This window comes from Cucurbita pepo, chromosome 15 (assembly GCF_057944985.1).
Source record: "Cucurbita pepo subsp. pepo isolate OVF chromosome 15, ASM5794498v1, whole genome shotgun sequence".
Taxonomy (NCBI): domain Eukaryota; kingdom Viridiplantae; phylum Streptophyta; class Magnoliopsida; order Cucurbitales; family Cucurbitaceae; genus Cucurbita; species Cucurbita pepo.
Window position 1 is genome coordinate 8,981,108 of NC_141812.1, and position 19,818 is coordinate 9,000,925.

A 19,818-nucleotide genomic window follows, 5' to 3' on the forward strand; every position below is an offset into this window, starting at 1 on the left:
CAATTTTTCTCTTCGTAAATTACTGTAGGAAATGGCAGAAAGTGCTTCGACAGTCTTCAATGTGCATGTACCAGAATTTGTTGATGCCATTTGGGTTGCTTTGAGGGATCCACAGCTGGCTGTTCGGGAGCGTGCTGTAGAGGCATTGCGTGCTTGCCTTCGTGTCATTGAAAAACGAGAGACGCGTTGGCGTGTGCAATGGTCAGTTATAGAAAACATTGTAGGTTGATCATTTAATGTTTTGTTAAATTTTTATGCTGGATAGAATAAATTGTCATTTTTATGCTTGATAGAATAAAGCCATGACGAGCTTGCCTTTGTGTTATTGAAAAGCGTGAGACATGTAGGAGTGTGCAATGGTCAGTTATAGAAAATGTATTAGGTAGATGATTAAATGTTATGTTAATTTTCTTTTGCTGGATAGAATCTATGGTATGGCATAAAAAATTATTGTAATATGAATACGTAAAAGAAATCACAAAAGTCATAAAAAAATAAATGATGTGGCACATATTATGTGAGGATTGCTTTGTAATTTTGTTTTATTTGGTTGTGATTTCGTTTAATTGATTAGTTTGCTTAAATCATCTATACATGCAATTTTAATCCCTTGTATTTGATACTATTTGATGCATATTAAACACCCTCTTGGTCCATTTTGTGGTGGGGGAGGGAAGGAAAACATATTTTTCCCTATCAGTTTGTGGGGGATGTTCCTATCTCTATCACTTGTCTTTCTTTAAATATTGTTTGGCGTCTGAATTTTTGGTATGGTTGGGGAGCTCAGCTTCCTTTTCTTTTGTATTTTGTCACTCTTTGTCCGATAGGAAATGTAGGGTGCAAGGGAAAAACTGAAAAATCGAAAAAATTGCTTGAATTGAACGAAATCACCGTACTTTAGGTTAACCCAGTTCAGTTCTTTGGAACTCAAGTAGCTCATTAAGCTAAAATGAGTTCCTCACTACGAAAGATATGTAGCGGATGGTCTACTGATAGATCTGGTTATTAAAGTTTGTGTAAGGAAAATTGATTAAATTCAATTGGTTTTGAGTTTTGGATAAAAACAAGTCTAATATCCTAAGGGTACCAATAATATTTATATTCAAATTCGTAATATGTGCACAAGGTATTAGCAGTCCAGTCGGCTTCAAAGACTCCCTAAGATGGTCAGTGACGTGCGCTCGAGTTCAGGTCTTAGAGAATGGATGTTCGTCTTTGGAGCCCCAAACCTTTAGGGAGTTTCTCTTGTAGTTTTTTTTTTTTTCTTTGGACTTTTCTCTTTTAGAGTGCATTTTTATGCTATGTGGAATGTCAAAATTCCAAAAGGTAAAGTTCTTTGTGTGGCAGGTTTCCATAGAAGAGTAAATGCTCTTGATAGACTTTTTAGTAAGTTGTGCTCTTTGGTTGGGTCGTTTTGTTGCGTTCTTTTGTTGAAAGAAAGATGAGTATTATTGATTTGCACTATATTTTAATACTATAATAATACTAAATCTTTCCTTCATAGGTTACGTTTGGCAAGTTAATTAACTCCCAATGAGATAAGATATAGATTTAGGGGAAAAGAAATGTCACCAAAAAAATATACTGATTTGTCCCAAATTTGTGCTACGTTCAGTCATCTGCAGCCATAGTTTCTACGATGATAGAGACTACAAATGTCCCTTAAAGTTACGCTGTAAATCACTCTTTAAATTGTCAAACAAATACTATTGACTTTCAAGTACCACAACTCGGTAGCTTAGGATAAACAAAAGAATAAATCCTCAACCCACAAGAGAGAATAAACTTAATAACCTCACGTTTACCCTCTCCCGCACTGCATTAACTTCAACCATGCATTGTAACTGAGAGTTCCTCTGTAACGGCCCAAGCCCACTACTAGCGAATATTGTCCTGTTTGGGCTTTCTCTTTCGAGCTTCCCCTCAAGGTTTTTAAAACGTGTTTGCTAGGGAGAGGTTTCCACACCTTTATAAAGAATTCTTTGTTCTCCTCCTCAACCGATATGAGATCTCACAATCCACCCCCCTTCGGATCCCAGTGTCCTTGCTGGCACTTGTTCCCTTCTCCAATCGATGTGGGACCCCCCGATCGATCCCCTTCGGGGGCCCAGCGTCCTTGCTGGCACACTGCCTCATGTCCACCCTCTTCGAGGCTTAGCCTTCTCGCTGACACATCACCCGTTGTCTGGTTCTGATACCATTTGTAACAGCCCAAGCCCAAGCCCACTGCTAGCAGATATTGTCCTCTTTGGGTTTCTCTTTTTGGCTTCCCCTCTATGTTTTTAAAACGCGTTTGCTAGGGAGAGGTTTCACACCCTTACAAAGAATGCTTCGTTATCCTTCCCAATTGATGTGAGATCTCACTCTTTATAAATTAAGCCATAGATTGCATGATTCTTCCAATGAAGTAAAAGCCAATAACTATTTCCACCAAAACATGAATTGTGTGTCCTCGGTGAGTTTTGGCTCCACACAAAATCCATCATCTTTATTGGAGGGCAGAAGATGATATGAGTCATATTCTCTGCCATTGCGACTTTACACGATGTGTTTAGGGACAATTTTTTGAGAATTTGTTCATTTCACTCATCACAGAGTCATGAGTAAGATGATTGAGAAGTTCTTCCTCATTTTTAGAGGGGGGAGTTTTTTTGTGGCATGTTGGGGCGTGCGCTTTATAGTGGGGTCTCTAGAGTGAGAGAAACAGTAGTCTTTAGAGGCGTGGGGAGGGATCAAAGCGAGGTGTAGTCCCTTGCTAGGTTTTATGTTTCTCATTTGGCTTTGGTCACAATCCTTTTGTAATTATTCGTTAGGTCTTATTTTGCTTCAGTGCAACCTCTTTCTTTTGTGGTGCTTCCTTTTGTGGGTTGGTATTTTTGGGTGTCCATGTATTCTTTCATTTTTCTTGATTAAGGGCCAAATTTTTGAGAAAAAAAAAGGAAGGGAATTTGGATTTCCTTGTGATGTTTGTTTGGGATTTGACTGCTTTTCATTCGTTCATATTTGCTCTTAATAACTGCTTTTCGAAAAGAATTGTCATTCTAAGCAAATCTCCTCAGCTACTTGACTAGCAGGGCTGAGTCTCCTCATCTAAGCTCTCTTACTCCCGACCCTCCTTCAAATTATAGGATTGCAACTTCTTCCAAGATGGCTCTGCATCCTTTGTTTGCCCCTACCCTTGGAAAGTTTCTAATATATTGCAATCAAAATGGATACTTAAGCTGACTGGTTTTGGCTTTTAGTCTGATTTAGCACTTTTCTTAGCCTATTTGCAAGAACTTTGGCAAAAGCTTGAAGAGGGTTGTAACAAGGCTTATGGCTTGAACTTAGACACCCATCTCCCTAATCTTCTTCGGAATTAAGCATAAGTAAGTCTCGTTCACACAAGAGATTATAATACCACTTTCAAAAACGTTGTGGAACACCGTAAGAGTATCCTTTTTTATGATGTTTCACGCCTTTTTCAGAAAGTAACTACAGGTAAAGAGAAGGTTTATGGCTAGCTACCTTCTTTACCACTTTGTGGTTTATTTGGATGGAAAGGAATTGAAGAATTTTCAAGGGTGTCAAGGGTTATTGGGAGGGAGGTCCCAAGCTTGGTGACGTTTATGCTTCTCTAGGTGATAATTTTTTTTTTTTTTTTTGTAAATCTTTTTATTTTTTATTTTTGGAGAAAGCAGGTACTTGAAAAATTGGACGCCTAAAATTTCTTGCATAAAAATTTGCTTGTTATAATTCTCATCCTTTTCTCAAAATTCCATGATCCTTTAATATCCATGTGTGCCCATATCTTTATTGATTTTGCGTTGTTGGCTTGAAGGTTGTGGAGGAGTATTTTTTTTTTTTTGAACAAGAGGCATCTTTCAGAGATGTGAATTCTGATTTACAAGAACTATTTTGTTATCTTTGTTTTTTATTCGGAAAAATTATTCTGTTACGAGGATATATTATGTTCTTTAGCAGTTCTGATTGTATTCTCTGTGCTTGTATCTTGCATGCTTGTGGGTCTTGCTACCCGTTTATAGAATTAACTTGCTTGCATCTTTGTGTGACTGTGTATCTTCCAAATGCGTGTCTCTTCACTGATACTCTATTTGATCAAAGAAACTGTATATGTTTGCTTTCATTTGACAGGTACTATCGAATGTTTGAAGCCACACAAGATGGGTTGGGTAAAAATGCTCCTGTTCACAGCATACATGGTTCCTTACTTGCAGTTGGTGAACTTTTGAGGTTAGCGTAGATGGCATATTTTGGATGCATGAATTATCGTGGTGCTGTCTTTCCTTGGTATCTCTGTTAGTTGAAGGACCATTTTGTAATGTCTTAATTTTTTTTCACATAATAACTTATGATTTTTCTTTGTTTAGTTCTGAATAATGTTTCAAGCATCCGTGTGTTTATCATGTTTGGGCAGTGGTGAAAATCAATGACACCTCTTTTTTCTTACCCTTTTGCTGCTTGTTGTTGGTCTTCTATTTTTTTATATTTAAGATTTAGTTAGTGTTTGATGATGCAAGTTGGAACATCCTTCTAGATTATATTGGCCCGGGTTTATCTTCACATGGTCATCTTGAGTTAATGCTGTCAAATGTAACTTGAGAGTTTTGGTTTGCTAGAAGCTAAAGGATATTCGAAGACTAGACAAAAGTTTGGATGGAAAAATTTCACATCACTATATTCAAGCCTGACATTCGTGTGCTCTCTATAATTTATTTGTTCACTATTCTCATAATGATGTTTATATGCATTTATTTTTTCACTTTCTTTGGGAGTTTATCTCCTTTGAATATTTTTGTATCTTTTCATTGTTTCTCTGAGAAGTTCCTATCTTGTTTAATAAAGAAAAATATTTCAAACATCATTTGAGATGTTTGTAATGGGGTGGGATGCCCACATCTTACACTTTTTGAGCGTGAGATTGGTTTCTTTTATTTTCTGTCTTCTGATCCATGAAATTTTGGATTGGGGCTTTTCTCTTTTTCTTTGGATATTTCACCGCATCAATAAAATATTTCTTAGAACTCCCGACTAAAAAAAAAAAAAAAAAAAAAAGATCAGAAAGAAGAACAAAATGTAAAAAAGATTTGCCCAACTGATTAATGTGACTCTTATTCTCACTTCTGCCATGCTTGTAAATTTCTTACATTTTGGTCTTAGTTAATCAAGTTTTCTCTGTTTGGTTGAGTAATGCATCCTCTAACCAATCATCTCAAAGTGCTTTGGCTTCAGCTTCTCTTAGACTGCTTCTATCTTTCGAACATTGGTAGCACCTAATTTCCTTACCTTCACTAGTACCTCTTCTCTGTCTCATGAGAAACTAATGGAAAAAAGAATATCAAAGTATCATGTTCCATTTGAGTGCTGTAGTTCCTAAAACTCTTAAGTGTGTTTAATAGCATAAAATTATGATTTCTGTTTCGTTTAGAAACATGAAGTCATAAAAATAATAGAATGTTAATTCATTTTCCAGCTGTAATATTTTTTTTGTATCTTTACCCATTTTGGGACTTCTCATATGAACTATAGGACCCTGGTATTGCACTGTAGTACATTCTTCTCTATTTAGTCTTTTTGGAAACCACCTGTTGACTGATATATTCTCTATCTTGATAGGAATACCGGTGAATTTATGATGTCAAGATATAGAGAAGTTGCTGATATTGTCCTTAGGTACCTGGATCACCGAGATCGTCTTGTACGATTGAGCATAACTTCATTATTACCTCGAATTGCTCATTTTTTACGTGATAGATTTGTGACAAACTATTTAACGGTCAGTTAATTTTTCCTTCTTATTTGCGATATTGTCTTAGCTTGACAGTTTATCTAAGTGTTTTGAAGCTTATTTGCTTTGTAATTCACATTGTGTGTACAATTTGTAGATATGCATGAATCATATTCTCACTGTTTTGAGAACACCAGCTGAGCGTGCCAGTGGGTTCATTGCGCTTGGAGAGATGGCTGGTGCTTTAGATGGGGAACTCAAACACTATTTGCCGACTATAACACATCACTTACGTGATGCAGTATGCCATCAACTATCTTGCTAGCATTTTTTTTGCCTTATATGACAGTTATTTTTTCTTGTAGTGTTGAGAATTTGTTAGCTAGTTTGATGGTTTATGAAATTTATCAAATATCTTAATCATCAGATTGCTCCTCGTCGTGGTAGACCCTCACTTGAGGCGTTGGCTTGTGTTGGAAGCATTGCAAAAGCCATGGGGCCTGCTATGGAATCTCATGTTCGGGGTCTCCTGGATGTTATGTTCTCAGCTGGTCTGTCCCCTACACTTGTAGAATCTCTGGAGCAAATTACTATCAGGTATACATACATAAGTCTTTCACCACTTTTTCTTTCTCGTATGATGTTGTTTGATATTCTTTCCAAAAATCTCATAGTTGCTTCCATTTACTTTTATTTTGTTTCAGTATTCCCTCCTTGCTTCCCAGTATTCAAGAGCGGCTTTTAGAATGCATTTCAGTGGTTCTTTCAAAATCACATTCTCCTCAGGGTAGGCCAAATGCTTTGGTGGGAAGGGGAAATGTGATGACACTTCCTCAGCCAGTGTCAGATCTTTGTGGTTCATCTCTTGTGCAGCTTGCATTGCAAACACTTGCTCGTTTTAACTTCAAGGTTCATTGTGTACAGTTTGAAAATAACTCGATATAAAAAATTTCCTTTTAGTCTACAATTTTGTTTATTTGGTATAGGGTCACGACCTTCTTGAGTTTGCACGGGAGTCAGTCATTGTGTATTTGGATGATGACGATGGAGCAACACGTAAAGATGCTGCCCTATGTTGTTGTAAATTAGTTGCAAATTCCTTTTCCGTCATGACATGCACACAATTTGGTACTAGTAGGCCTAGTCGCGCAAGTGGGAAACGTCGCTGCCTTGTTGAGGAGGTATAAATGGTTTTTGTTTTATTTTATCTTTGGTCATCAAATTGTTGTATTGTTATATTATTATTATTATTTTTTTTGCAATCATACACTCTTTCTTCTTCCTTTTCTTCTTAAGTTACATCAAGATCCACACTACTCACTACTAGTTGGTATGCCAGGTTAAGTTTTTTACTTGGATCCTCCTAAGTGGATTCCTCCTAAGTAGTTTTATTGTATCGGCCAAAAACCTGACTAATTGATCTTTACGGTGCTTCTTCTATCAATTAGATCCTTTATCCATATAATAAAGTATCTAGGCATACCTATTCTTTCATATTTCTACTTCTATAAAGTTTCTTTCTTTGATACAACTGATACAAATCTTTAGTTTGGACAATACATATGTAGAAAGCCTATCTTTTTCTAGTATTTATTATTGAATTTTCTCTTTTATTTTCTTTCTAGAGGTTAAGTTTTTTACTTGGCTAGTCCTCTACAAAAGACTTTTAACACCTTGGACGAGGTGTCAAGGAGGTGACCAATGTCAAAACCATACTATGAAGAGAGTAGGTTGTGACCCTCACGTCGAGTGAAGCAAAGCGGTGACCCTCGAGAGGCGCCCATCTGGCCACGCGAGGGTCAATACAGAAGAATACCATGATGTGACCAAGGAGGACGGTGCATCATCCAACACACCATATAACATGTGCACTGAAGAGGGAATGAGGCATAAGCAAGATAGGGGCAACGAGTAGACATGGACATCACATATATAGGCTTGTTGAAGGGCCAGGTAGGGCCCCGGGCCTTAACCTCGAAAGTTGGGTTCCAAAGGGAATTTAGACATACGGTTTTGGAGTCAAGTCATCCATATGAAATATGAAAGCTTGCCAAATTTGGTGTTCAATCAGACATCGAACGAATGCTCCACGACATGGTATGTTCGCTTGCCAAAATCATGTCTACACCTGTTAGTTTGGAAATGCCTCATAATATACTATAGGGGGAGGCATGGTGCCAACTCTCCACCACCTCTTGGCCTTGTGCCTAAGCAAGCTACCTTGTGGCACATGCGTGTGTCAGAGTGAGGGTGAGCGTTCCGAGACAAGTGTCTCGGACGACTTCCTTTGAAATGGATTTTTCAAGGACAGTACCGGGCGGCACGGTGTGTCGATATTGCGCCCCAGCCCATGTATCGGAGGTTGGATTATGCATCATCTATCTAGTACAGAGTTGCAAATGACATGGCATAGGCACAGGAGGGCCAATGCCTCGATAGAACTTAGATGGATAGATGTTTGTGATGTCCCGATGTTATGAATGACACGTGGGCTCATTCTCGATTGTATGACCGAGTGAGCTACGATGGCCAACGACACCTCGTGACTTAGGATGGCGTCAAGACATATGGACATGTTGATTGGGAACCAAGATAACAGGATGAGATGCAATGTAGCATTGAGAGACCTTAGCCTCGAGTAGAGGCAAGGTCGCGTTGAATGACTTGGCCTAGTGTAGAGCAAGTCGGTTATGTTGCAGACGATTGAACATGTACGCGCAAGCGGCATGTGTGGCCGAACAAGCTTGGATTCTGCACAAAGGATGTTCGGTTGACAAAGACAAACTTTGCCTAAGGTCCGACGAACCCACAAAGTGGGGTGAAAAACATATATTTGGTTGGGTTTCCCTCAAGGCTGGTCGTGAGTGTGTCAAGATCACGACACCAGACAGTCTATGACAACTAACAAATGGACCAATATGCTGTATTCTTTGCTGGAGCACAACAAAGGATCTTGATAAAATTCTTTGGGATTGTGATTTTGCCTGTGCAGTTTGGAATCAGTTTTTTAGGAGCTTGGCCTAGGTTTGGTTAGGCATATAAGCTGCAGAGAGATGATTCATCCTCCCTTTCACGATAAGGGAATCTTTATGTTGCAAACAAGGATGTGTATCATTTTATGGGGACTTTGAGGAGAGAGGAACAATAGAGTTTTTAGTGGGCTTGAGAGATCTTTGAGGGAGGTCCGGTCTTTTGTTAGATTCTATGTGTCTCAATGTGCTTATATTATAAAGTCGTTTGGTAATTCTCCGTCGCAAAATCCGTCAAATGCAGAAGGCGACAGAGGGAGGATGCTAATGGCCATACATAATTCATGACTGTTTTTGAATTATTGTTTCTTATTATAAAAATTTGGGATTTTCTTGAAAGTTGTTTGTGCATTCCTCACTTCTGTTTTGGCCCTTTTTAGGAATTTCCATAAAATACGTTGTTCTAACCTGTGCAGCCCACTATCTTTTTGTACTAATATATGCCTTTTTACAGCTTGTGGAAAAGCTTCTTATTGCAGCTGTTGCAGATGCTGATGTTACTGTTCGCAATTCCATCTTTGTTTCTCTACATGGAAATAGGGGTTTTGACGATTTTATAGCACAGGCTGATAGTCTGAGTGCAGTATTTGCTGCACTTAATGATGAGGTAATTCATTACTTTTAAATTATGGTATGAGGATGTCAAGTACAGTTTGCTTTGGTGTGTTAATATGCTGGGTGCAATGACAATTTTCAGAGCAGTGCTGGACTCTGAAATTTTTTGAATAGTGCTTGTTGATGTCTTGTTTCTTATAAGGATCAAATTTATTTTTCACAACTGTGCGAATATGATACAATGATGTAGGATTTTGATGTTCGAGAGTATGCAATATCCGTCGCTGGGAGATTATCTGAAAAAAATCCTGCATACGTTCTTCCAGCACTTCGTCGCCATCTTATACAATTGTTAACCTATTTGGACCAGAGGTAATCTTAAGCAGGTTTTTGTCTTGGATTCTTAAATCTATCATTTTTAATTGATAATGAACATTATAACTTATAGAAGTTCAATTTATTGCAAGGCATCAGTTAATTTTTTAAAGTTAGCAGTGCAGATAATAAATGCCGAGAAGAAAGTGCGAAGTTGTTGGGTTGCTTGATACGCAATTGTGAACGATTAATACTTCCTTACATTGCTCCAGTCCACAAGGTTCAGTAAATCATATATTGCTCATCAACTTCTGTGTCTCTCTTTCATGCAAACACTTGCACTCTCACACTCTCTACATGCACTCTCTCGCTTGCACTCTGTCTGTCTGTCTCTTTTCTCTCATCTGTACATTGGATATTTCATGTAGGCACTTGTGGCAAGGCTTAGCGAGGGCACTGGGGTGAATGCTAATAATGGCATTATCACTGGAGTTCTGGTTACTGTTGGAGATCTTGCTAGAGTGGTGGGTGACCTTATGCATGTTTCTGGCATTAAGCATTCCAAATAATTACTCTGTTTTACAAATTAAATCTTGTTTATGAGTTAGGGAATTTGACCATCCTTTTGGCCTGCCTCTCCCCTTCCCTTCTAAACGATGTTTCATGTGTAGTGGGTGTCCCATGCTCTCAATTTTTGTGCTAGTCAGGATTGTTGTTGTAGTGTTAATGTTTTTGTCATGTCATGTTTTTTTGTTTGTTTGGAATAATTACCATTTCCAAGAGAAAAGAATATAAGAGGGGGAATGTGTTTTGTCCTAGTAACTTGTGGAGCACATATACTTTGGTTGAATGACCCTCTTAACACTTGTGTAACATTCGGCAAGAGCATTTTTTTTAATGAAAAAACTAAGAGCATTTATCTCAACATAGAAAATGGTGTTGTAGTTTGTTGGTGTAAGGTTTCCCTTCAGTGATGTCTAGAGGTGGACCTTGTTTTCTGCGGTCCATTGGAATTGTCATTTTTCAATATAATTTTCTGAAGGACCAACAATGACATTAAACTCTTGGACACAAACATCCCTTGAAAGGTTGCAATTGCAATACATCCTTTTGTTGCATTGGGGTCTACAAACACAAGATTTTATTAGGTCCACTTTTTGCTGCCACTTTAATTCCAGCTGCTCTTGCACTGTACCTAGGTATATGATTACTGTCCACGGGGAAATTGCACTTTGAGATATCGATGTACAAGTTCATTGGTTCATCGAACAATAAAAGCTTTTATCATAAATGTTTCTTTGTCTGCTTTACTGTAAGCATATCATCAAATTAGGCTATCCAATTGTGTCTAAAAATGGATGTAGGGTTTCAATTGCAAGGGGCCATAAAGGTATAGGGTTTCATTTGTTCACTCAAAGGATGACTAACCACTTATAAAGTCTTTGTAAAGGCTGTCTTCCACATATTTGGATTTGGTGGTAGCCACTTATTAGGTCTGATTTTAAATATGGAGTTACTACTTAATTGATGAGATCAAAAGTCTAGAAATTGTGAATCAATAACTGTACTGATTGTTATTTGGTTTTTGGACCTTCTGATATAAGTTATTTAATATCTTGTTTCTTACCATTAAAAAAAAAGTGCGAGTAAACCTATAAAAAAAATTAATTCTGCTTGCATTTTCCCCCTTTGTTTAGGAATTCCTCAATTTGGAGCACGGTCAAATGTTTCACAAAAAAAAAAAAAAAAAAAAAAAAAAAAAAAAAAAAAAAAAAAAAAATAGCATGTCAAATGTGTTACAATTTTTCGTTTCTTTATTCTCTCTATGGTTGTTCACAGGGTGGTTTTGCAATGAGACAATACCTCCCTGAACTCATGCCGTTGATTGTTGAAGCCCTGTTGGACGGAGCTGCTGTTGCAAAACGTGAAGTGGCTGTCTCTACCCTTGGTCAAGTTGTTCAGAGCACAGGGTATACGACCTTTTCATAATGCCTTTAATGTTTATGGATTCTCATGTTTACCTTAGGGTCTTGGTTAAGGCATATATCTGGAGTTTGGACCCAACCTAATCTTTTAGGTTGCAATTTTTTCTAACCTAAATGATTCTGATTAGATGGCAGACCAATGCCAATCAAACCAACCTTTTCATTGAATTGATTTTAGTCTCGTTGGGTAAAATCTACTTTCAAAATGTATGGAAAACAATAGTGGAGTAATACTACTTTGAAATATCCATTACCTATTTTTCCACTTTGAATTAATGGAAGTAGCTCTCTCTAGATCGTGAGGAACAATAGAATATTTGGCTTGATGGATTTGAATATGCTAGATTAAGGGCTCATGTTGATGTTCTCTTTTGAAGCCTTTGTTGTTGGTGTCTCGTTACTGGATGTTTAATTCGGAATGTTTCTATTTTTCCTTTGTATTTTTTGGCAACTTTATTGTTTGTATTTCACTCATTTTTTTTATCTTCTACGCATTACGCTCTTTTAATTTCTGGAATGAATTGTTTAAAAATAGCGCGTCCTTTTTGTTTTGTCCTACACATGTAAATTGTTCTATTAAAAAAAAATATATATATTTCTACATTGCAAGAAGCCTTGAATGACATTTTCTTTTATTTTCTTTGTAATTTTACCCCTTCATGTTGACGGAAGAATTAATATTTTCACTGTCATGATAGGTATGTTATAACTCCGTACAATGAGTACCCGTTGTTGCTTGGCCTGCTGTTAAAATTGCTTAATGGTGAGCTAGCTTGGTCTACTAGACGTGAAGTATTAAAGGTAGCTATTCTATAACCAGACGAAGTGTCTATTTAGAATACCTTAAAGTTTAAGCACTTTTTAAAATATGTTAAACAAATATATTGTAACATTTTCTTTTTCTAGAAGTGCTTTCTTCAACACAATTTTTTTTGTTGTACTATTTTCAAAAGTGTTTCTATTAATTACAAATTTGTTTATTTTTCATACTAATTTTAAAGATTTTAAGTTCATCTCTTTATTTTTTGGATAATATTTCTCTAAGTGTTGCTTCAAAAGTAGTTTTTAAGTCAACCCAATTTTTATTAAGTGTTTTCTATTCATTAAGATTTTTTTTTTAAAAAAAGATTATGATTGTTTAAAATTATTCCAGAAGCATGCTAAACAAATTATTAACAAGCATTTGTTTTAAAAATTTATTTCAAACACACTAGAAGTTTATATCATTAACGTGCTCAATTCTAAATCAATTGACCTTCATCAGGTTCTAGGAATAATGGGTGCTCTGGATCCTCATGTGCACAAAAGGAACCAACTAAGTTTGCCAGGGTCTCATGGAGAAGTTACACGTGCAGCAAGTGATTCTGGTCAACATATTCAATCTGTGGATGAACTTCCTATGGAGCTGTGGCCCTCGTTTGCAACATCCGAGGATTATTTTTCCACGGTACTCGGCTCGATGAAGTATAGTACATATATACACAATTCTAAAAGTTTGTTAAGGTGTCAACTAAACATTGGATTCAATTAAGTGGTCCAGATCTAGTTCCCTTTTGGGGCCACCAACTGCCATATATGTTCCACTAGGTTTCTAAATTATGAGATATTTGAATTGAAAATAAGTCATAAATAGAGTAATGAGAAAGATAGATGTTTCTGGTACATGTACTTGTGTTTTCACCTGTATTAAAATCTTCAGGTGGCAATTAATTCACTCTTAAGAATACTTCGGGATCCATCCCTTGCGAGTTATCATCTTAAGGTGGTTGGATCGCTTATGTTCATATTCAAGGTATGCAGATGAAGCAATTATTTTCTAGTTAGTTGTTCTCAGACTTGAGTTTGCTCCATTGTAACTAATTTTTCCAATTTTTTGATGTACAAATATAGTCTATGGGCCTCGGTTCTGTTCCATACTTACCCAAGGTCAGTTTATGTGATGATGAATTTAATTAATTTGGAATTTGTTCACTTGTCTAAATTCTTTCCTGCTCTCAACTTCAGGTTTTGCCCGATCTATTCCACACTGTTAGTACATGTGATGATACTTTGAAGGACTTCATAACGTGGAAACTTGGAACTCTAGTGTCTATTGTCCGCCAGGTTTATAACAAACTGCAGTGTATTGGCATTTTATCCATGCTATAAATGATTTGGTTATCCAAGAATATTCTAAAGCTTATGCTTATGCTTGTGCAGCACATTCGCAAATATTTACCTGAATTGCTCTCTCTTATATCAGAATTGTGGTCATCCTTCAATTTTCCCTCTACCATTCGTCCTCCGCTTGGCTATCCGGTTAGCATGTTTTGTCAATTTTAATTTTATATAATATAAAATTTGTTGGGTTGGGGGGGGGGGGTTGTTAATGGACCTTTCAGTTTCATTCTTCATGCTTTATACCATTAAATAGCTTCTGGCTGATATTGTATTTTAATTTGTTTGTTTAGGTTCTTCACTTAGTGGAACAACTTTGTTTAGCTCTCAATGATGAGTTCAGAATGATTCTCCACATTATTCTTCCTTGTTGTATTCAAGTACTAAGTGATGCTGAGCGGTGTAATGATTATACCTATGTTCTTGATATTCTTCACACTCTTGAAGTTTTTGGGGGTTAGTACGCATTGTATTTGGACTACAGTTTTTTATTATTATTATTTTCTCTCAGTTATGTAGCTTTCAGTGTAAAGCTTCTTGTAGTTAATACTGTTCTTGTTTTGATATTAACTTTTAATCACTGATCCACCCAAATGAATGTCACTATTGTAGTCAACTAGCAATGTACATCACTTTTTCTCTCTCTTTTTCGTTTGTTTTCTTTTTTTTAACCCCCTTAATAAGAGACAATAAGAATTTATACTGCTCAACACCACCATGTTCTCCTGTTGTAGTGAGTTGGTCAAGGAATGCATAACATGAAGATTCAGGATTTAGTTTATCATAATGAAATAAAGAGATTTTATATTGTAGTTACCTTAAAATAAAATTTCATAGATGAAAATTTTTCCTTTTCTTTCCCGTTCCATAATGATTCCAAATAATGCATCATGAACATGAATAATTCTTGTATTTCTCATTATGTTTTATGCTAAGTGAGGTTTTTACTGGTTCATGTCGTTAGTTTTTTCCTATTTAATGTAACCTGTTGTGCTTGAACGTGTAATTCATGTTGAAGGCACATTGGACGAACATATGCATCTTCTTCTTCCTGCACTTATTCGTTTATTCAAGGTGGATGCTCCAGTAGACATAAGACGTGCTTCAATCAGAACTTTGACAAGATTAATCCCTCGTGTGCAGGTTCATCATTGACCCCCCTTGTGCATATGCTAGTTTTTTTTTTTTTTTTTTTTTTTTTTTCCCTTCTCTTTTATACATTAGAAGAAGTTTTACTGATATTATTTTTTAATGTTAGAACGAAATATTATTGATCTGAAATTAAGGTGTACAAAAATGAGTGAATCAAAGGTATCCCCGAAGTAAAGAGATAAATTGTCGTACAGTTTAGAAATTTCAGTTTTTTTTTTTAAATTTTAATTTTGTCAGTTGAGAAATTGGGAGTTGCAGAGAGATAGGAGAGATTTAGACGATGAGATGTTTTATTATGCATCTTGCACTGACTGAGGTCTAATATCACCAGCTGGTGATTTTGAACAAGCTTTCGCTTACAATTGAAGAGATTTTTAACAAAAATAGTTTAATGAATCTTCATGATAAAGTGTGTGTTATAATAACATCATAAACACTTTTTTCCCAAGAAGAAAATCTTTAAATAATTTTTTATATTTCTTGTCTCAGTTTATCTTACTGTAATAATTTTGTCAGGTAACTGGCCATATATCTTCTCTTGTGCATCACCTCAAGCTTGTCTTGGATGGGTCAGTCTCTCTCCCTCTTCCTTCTTTGTGTATATAAATATATAAATACATACATAATGAACAAATATTCGAGATATCAGCTTCGTAAGAAAATTAATATTTGAATGCTACATATTTATCTAGTGCTGAAGCAATAACAATATCTGGATAATGAAGAACCTTTTACTTAAGCAAACTTAATAATTAAGTCAATAAAAAATAAAAAACACAGTGTCTTAAAGACAAAAAGTTTAGCCATGTTCCAAGAGATCAACTAGGCGGAGGCTGGGGCTTGTGCATGACACAACTTGCTCTAAGTTATCTTCTTAACCTTAGTTATTTCATGCCAGTGGGCGATGGCCAAAGTCGATCTTTTCCCAGAAAAGAATTTGAAGCTAGTTGTGGAATAGTGGGCATGAAAGAGAAGAGAGGAAGCTTTGTCCATTGACATTTACCTTGAGGTTCCTTTGAATAGTTAATTTTCAAGAGCCACAATCAACATCCCTGAAATCAAAGATAAACCACCCTTTTGATATAAGATCTTTGATTATTTTTCTAAACTCATTGATGCCAAGACCACCCAGAGAAAGAGAGGCTGTATCCTTTGACCAGTTCACTAGATGGTTCCCACATCATTGGTAATTCCATGCCAAACGAAGTTTTTAACAATTGTCTCCAAGATTATACTTTTTTATTTTTGTTGTAATTCGAAATGGAGAGGTAATACAAAGAAATTTCGTTGAGGTGGCCAAAGTAACCTTCCTCCTTTGGGGTATAGAAAAACTTTACCACTTCGCTATTTTACCTTGAACTCTGTCAAAATAGAAGAGAGGAAGGCATTCCTCTCAGTTGCAGCCTGAGATAGGAGAAGGTGAGAGTCACAATTATACTCAAAAGTCGAGACCTTCTAGGCCTCATCTTTGTGGTCACCTATTGAAGGAAAGGAAGAAGCTTCTTTGGTTGGCTACCATTCGACCCCTCTTTTGGAATCTTTGGGGAGAAAGGAACAACCCAGTTTTCAATAATAAGTTCACCTCAAATGGCAATCATTTTAGAAAATACCTGTTATACTGCCTTTTATTGATGTAAATGCTCCTCTTCACAGATCATAGTTTTTTTACCTAGCCCGCTAATTGGAGGGTTTTATTTTTTCATCCACCTACAGTTGCTAGGTTTTTCCCTTTTCTTTGTTTATTTCATTTATCAATGGAAACATTTGTTTCCTTCTAAAAGAAAACTGCGCTGGATAATAGTTCTTACCTTAATAATGGTTTTACCTCCAGAGCATAAAGCGTGTTGTGGATCTCTGTAAGGGCAGTCAACTATTCCATTCTTATTAATGGTAGAGGTAGGATTCTTGCTTTAGGAGGGCTTGGACAATGTGATTCCCTCTCCGCCTTCTTGTGTTGGCTTGTAGTGGATATCCTGAGTAGACTAGTCACGATGGGGTATGTTTGAGGGGTGTCAAGTATTTGAGAAAATTTTCGTTAAAAAAAAAAAAAACATGTTCTATTTGGGAAAGGAAGACTATTAGCATTATAAATCACATCCTATACTTCCCATTTATTTCAGGCTTGAAGATGAACAAGAGTAAGTATCCGGTGTTAGGCTTGAATGATGATCCTTGAAATTTAGATAGATGGAAATCACTAATGGATTATGAGGTCGGCTCTTGCCCCTTCTTGTATCTAGGTTTCCCATTTGGAAATAATTTCGTTTTTGGGACCTGGTCTTAAACAAAATCCAATTCTTAAACACCTTGCCTCGTGGAAGATGAGCTTCTTCTCTAAGGGAGGTGCATGGTAGGATAAACTCTAATCTAGTTGGTTTTGAGTAGAATCTTGACTTGCTTCCTCTCTTTGTTTTAGATCCTTAGGTCAGTTGATGAGAGATTCTTTGTGGGGCATGTTGGACAAGGGGAAGGGATTGCATGTGGTTAAGTAGGATATGGGGTCCAAACCGATGGACCACCATGGTAACTTGAAAGTGTAATGAGGCTGAGTGGTTGTGACTTCCTTGGGAGTTTGACACCGTGTGGCACTTTCCTCTATGAACTAAAGTTTGTTTCTCGTTAAAAAAGTCTATTTCACCTTAAGGACGAATTATGTTTTGCGGTAATATTTTCCTGTTACTTTGGAACAGTCATGAATTACACAGATTTGTGCCCTTTGTTTACTCATTTTTCTTCTTCATTTCATTACTCCTTCATTTGATATTAAAATTTTATGTGTACAGGAAGAATGATGAGCTCCAAAAGGATGCCGTTGATGCACTTTGTTGCCTAGCCCAGGCCCTTGGGGAAGATTTCACTGTCTTTATTCCATCAATACACAAGCTCCTATTGAAACATCGCTTGCGGGTTTTCCTACTCTTTTGACAACATTTAAATAATTTATTATGCATATTTAATTGTATTTGGAGAATTATAAGTGAATGTTACCCTTTATCAGCATAAAGAATTTGAGGAAATTGAGGGACGTTTGCGAAGACGAGAGCCATTGATCTTGGGGAGCACTACCGCTCAACGGTTGAGTCGGCGAGTTCCAGTGGAAGTCATCAGTGATCCTCTAAATGATGGTGACTTTGACCCATATGAAGATAGGTCTGATGTGCATAAACAGTTTAGAGGTCACCAGGTATTTGTGATTTGATTTGTATAATGTTCCTGAGCTCCTGCAGACAGAACTCATTTTGAAATGTTCATTTCTCTAGTTAGTGAATAGTTTTGGATGAGTAAGAAGAAACTAATCAGATTTCAAATAATGTACATTTGTGAAAGAGACAAAATCTGCTTTTGAAATGAAAGAAAGAAAAAACCAAATTTGAATCAGTCTTGTAACTGATCTTATAAAATAAGAAATAAACATTGGTTACTATGAAAACTAACTTTAGCCTTCCTTCACAATGGAGGAAAAAAAATGTATGTTTGCCGAATATTGTGGTAGTACTATCTTTTTAAATGCAATGGTAAAACAAGTTGTATGTTTCTTTTGTCCTCTTTATATGCATTCAAGTCTCTTGGACTTGCATGTCCCAGATGTTATCCAATCATCTTTTTTTCCTTGAGATGCCAATAGTACATATTTTTTGAAATTACAGTTTTTGGTATAGGTTAATGATGGCCGATTGCGCACTGCTGGAGAGGCTTCCCAGCGAAGTACTAAGGAAGATTGGGCTGAATGGATGAGGCATTTCAGCATTGAGCTTCTTAAGGAATCACCTTCACCTGCATTACGGACCTGTGCAAGACTTGCGCAGTTGCAGGTTAGCTTAGTGGAATTTATTTGCACTTATATCTTCAAAAGATGGATTCTGATTGTATGTTATTGGCAGCCTTTTGTCGGGCGTGAGTTATTTGCAGCTGGTTTTGTTAGCTGTTGGGCACAATTAAACGAGACAAGTCAGACACAATTAGTCCGGAGCTTGGAGATGGCCTTTTCCTCCCCAAATATTCCTCCCGAAATTTTGGCGACGCTTCTTAACCTGGTTTGTTTCTAGCATGGTTTATTTTTTAATTCATATAGTTTAATTTTGTGGGTGCAAATACTTCACTTATTTGATAAAGTTAGTTAACTCCTCATGTTGTGCTAACAGTAAACTAGTTAAGTACTGAATGCAGTGAGTGTTTACTCCAAGCTATAGCGAGCATCTTAAAAATGAATAGTTGCTGAATAGGATTAGTGTTCTGGATGGTTTGAATGAATCTAGCCAGCGGTTGAGCTAAATTTATAGGGTGTTTTTTTGGAGGACCTCCTTCATAAGGGAGATTTGTTGGAGACAAAAGGCTAAAATAAAGTGGATGACAAACATACTTATTTCTTTAGTAAAATTACCAGTTCAAGGACTAAGATGAAAATTTTCTCCCTTGATGGAGAAAATGCTTGGATGGTGCCTGGTAGAAGAGGAAAATTTCCTTTCTCTTTGCTCTCCTTGGCTTTCCATAGACATTTATTATCCCATCTTTGTGAAGGATAGGGAAGGGTTGGAGGCTCCTTTCTTGTTAGAGATATAAAAGGAGGTCTTTGGCTTTGATTATGTTGAGGCACCTGGTTTTGATGGATTGCTTAATCAACAGGAATGGGAGCTCATTAACGAGGACTTCTGCAAAGTCTTCAAGGATTTTTATGATCGAAGGGATCATCGATTCTTTCATGATGGACTTTCTTGCGTTGAGTAGGGCAGGGACCTTATTTAGTTAGATGGAAGATGGAAGGTTGTGCCAAAGTTGGTTGAGGAGGGAGTGTCAAATGTAGGAAACTTCGGAGTACACAATGAGGCCCACATAGCCAAGTAGTTGTGGTGTTTTCTTCAAAGCCTAACACTCTGTGGGATTGGATCATCGTGGGTAT

At 36.8% G+C, this 19,818-nt stretch overlaps 1 protein-coding gene across 1 annotated transcript in view; it reads left to right on the forward strand.

Moving 5' to 3' along the window:
- TOR (target of rapamycin) overlaps nt 1-19,818 on the forward strand; it is a 40,309-nt gene that overhangs the window by 1,609 nt on the left and 18,882 nt on the right. Inside the window, exons 4-28 of the mRNA XM_023698013.2 lie at nt 29-201; nt 4,135-4,233; nt 5,617-5,776; nt 5,886-6,029; nt 6,156-6,325; nt 6,433-6,637; nt 6,715-6,909; nt 9,212-9,364; nt 9,563-9,684; nt 9,808-9,907; nt 10,056-10,151; nt 11,467-11,597; nt 12,311-12,413; nt 12,877-13,059; nt 13,312-13,404; nt 13,503-13,538; nt 13,617-13,715; nt 13,812-13,910; nt 14,063-14,225; nt 14,788-14,912; nt 15,438-15,490; nt 17,705-17,828; nt 17,920-18,105; nt 18,581-18,733; nt 18,803-18,955. Of these exons, the coding sequence (XP_023553781.2) occupies nt 29-201; nt 4,135-4,233; nt 5,617-5,776; nt 5,886-6,029; nt 6,156-6,325; nt 6,433-6,637; nt 6,715-6,909; nt 9,212-9,364; nt 9,563-9,684; nt 9,808-9,907; nt 10,056-10,151; nt 11,467-11,597; nt 12,311-12,413; nt 12,877-13,059; nt 13,312-13,404; nt 13,503-13,538; nt 13,617-13,715; nt 13,812-13,910; nt 14,063-14,225; nt 14,788-14,912; nt 15,438-15,490; nt 17,705-17,828; nt 17,920-18,105; nt 18,581-18,733; nt 18,803-18,955 (3,318 nt within the window). The remainder of the gene's footprint in view (nt 1-28; nt 202-4,134; nt 4,234-5,616; nt 5,777-5,885; nt 6,030-6,155; nt 6,326-6,432; nt 6,638-6,714; nt 6,910-9,211; nt 9,365-9,562; nt 9,685-9,807; nt 9,908-10,055; nt 10,152-11,466; nt 11,598-12,310; nt 12,414-12,876; nt 13,060-13,311; nt 13,405-13,502; nt 13,539-13,616; nt 13,716-13,811; nt 13,911-14,062; nt 14,226-14,787; nt 14,913-15,437; nt 15,491-17,704; nt 17,829-17,919; nt 18,106-18,580; nt 18,734-18,802; nt 18,956-19,818) is intronic.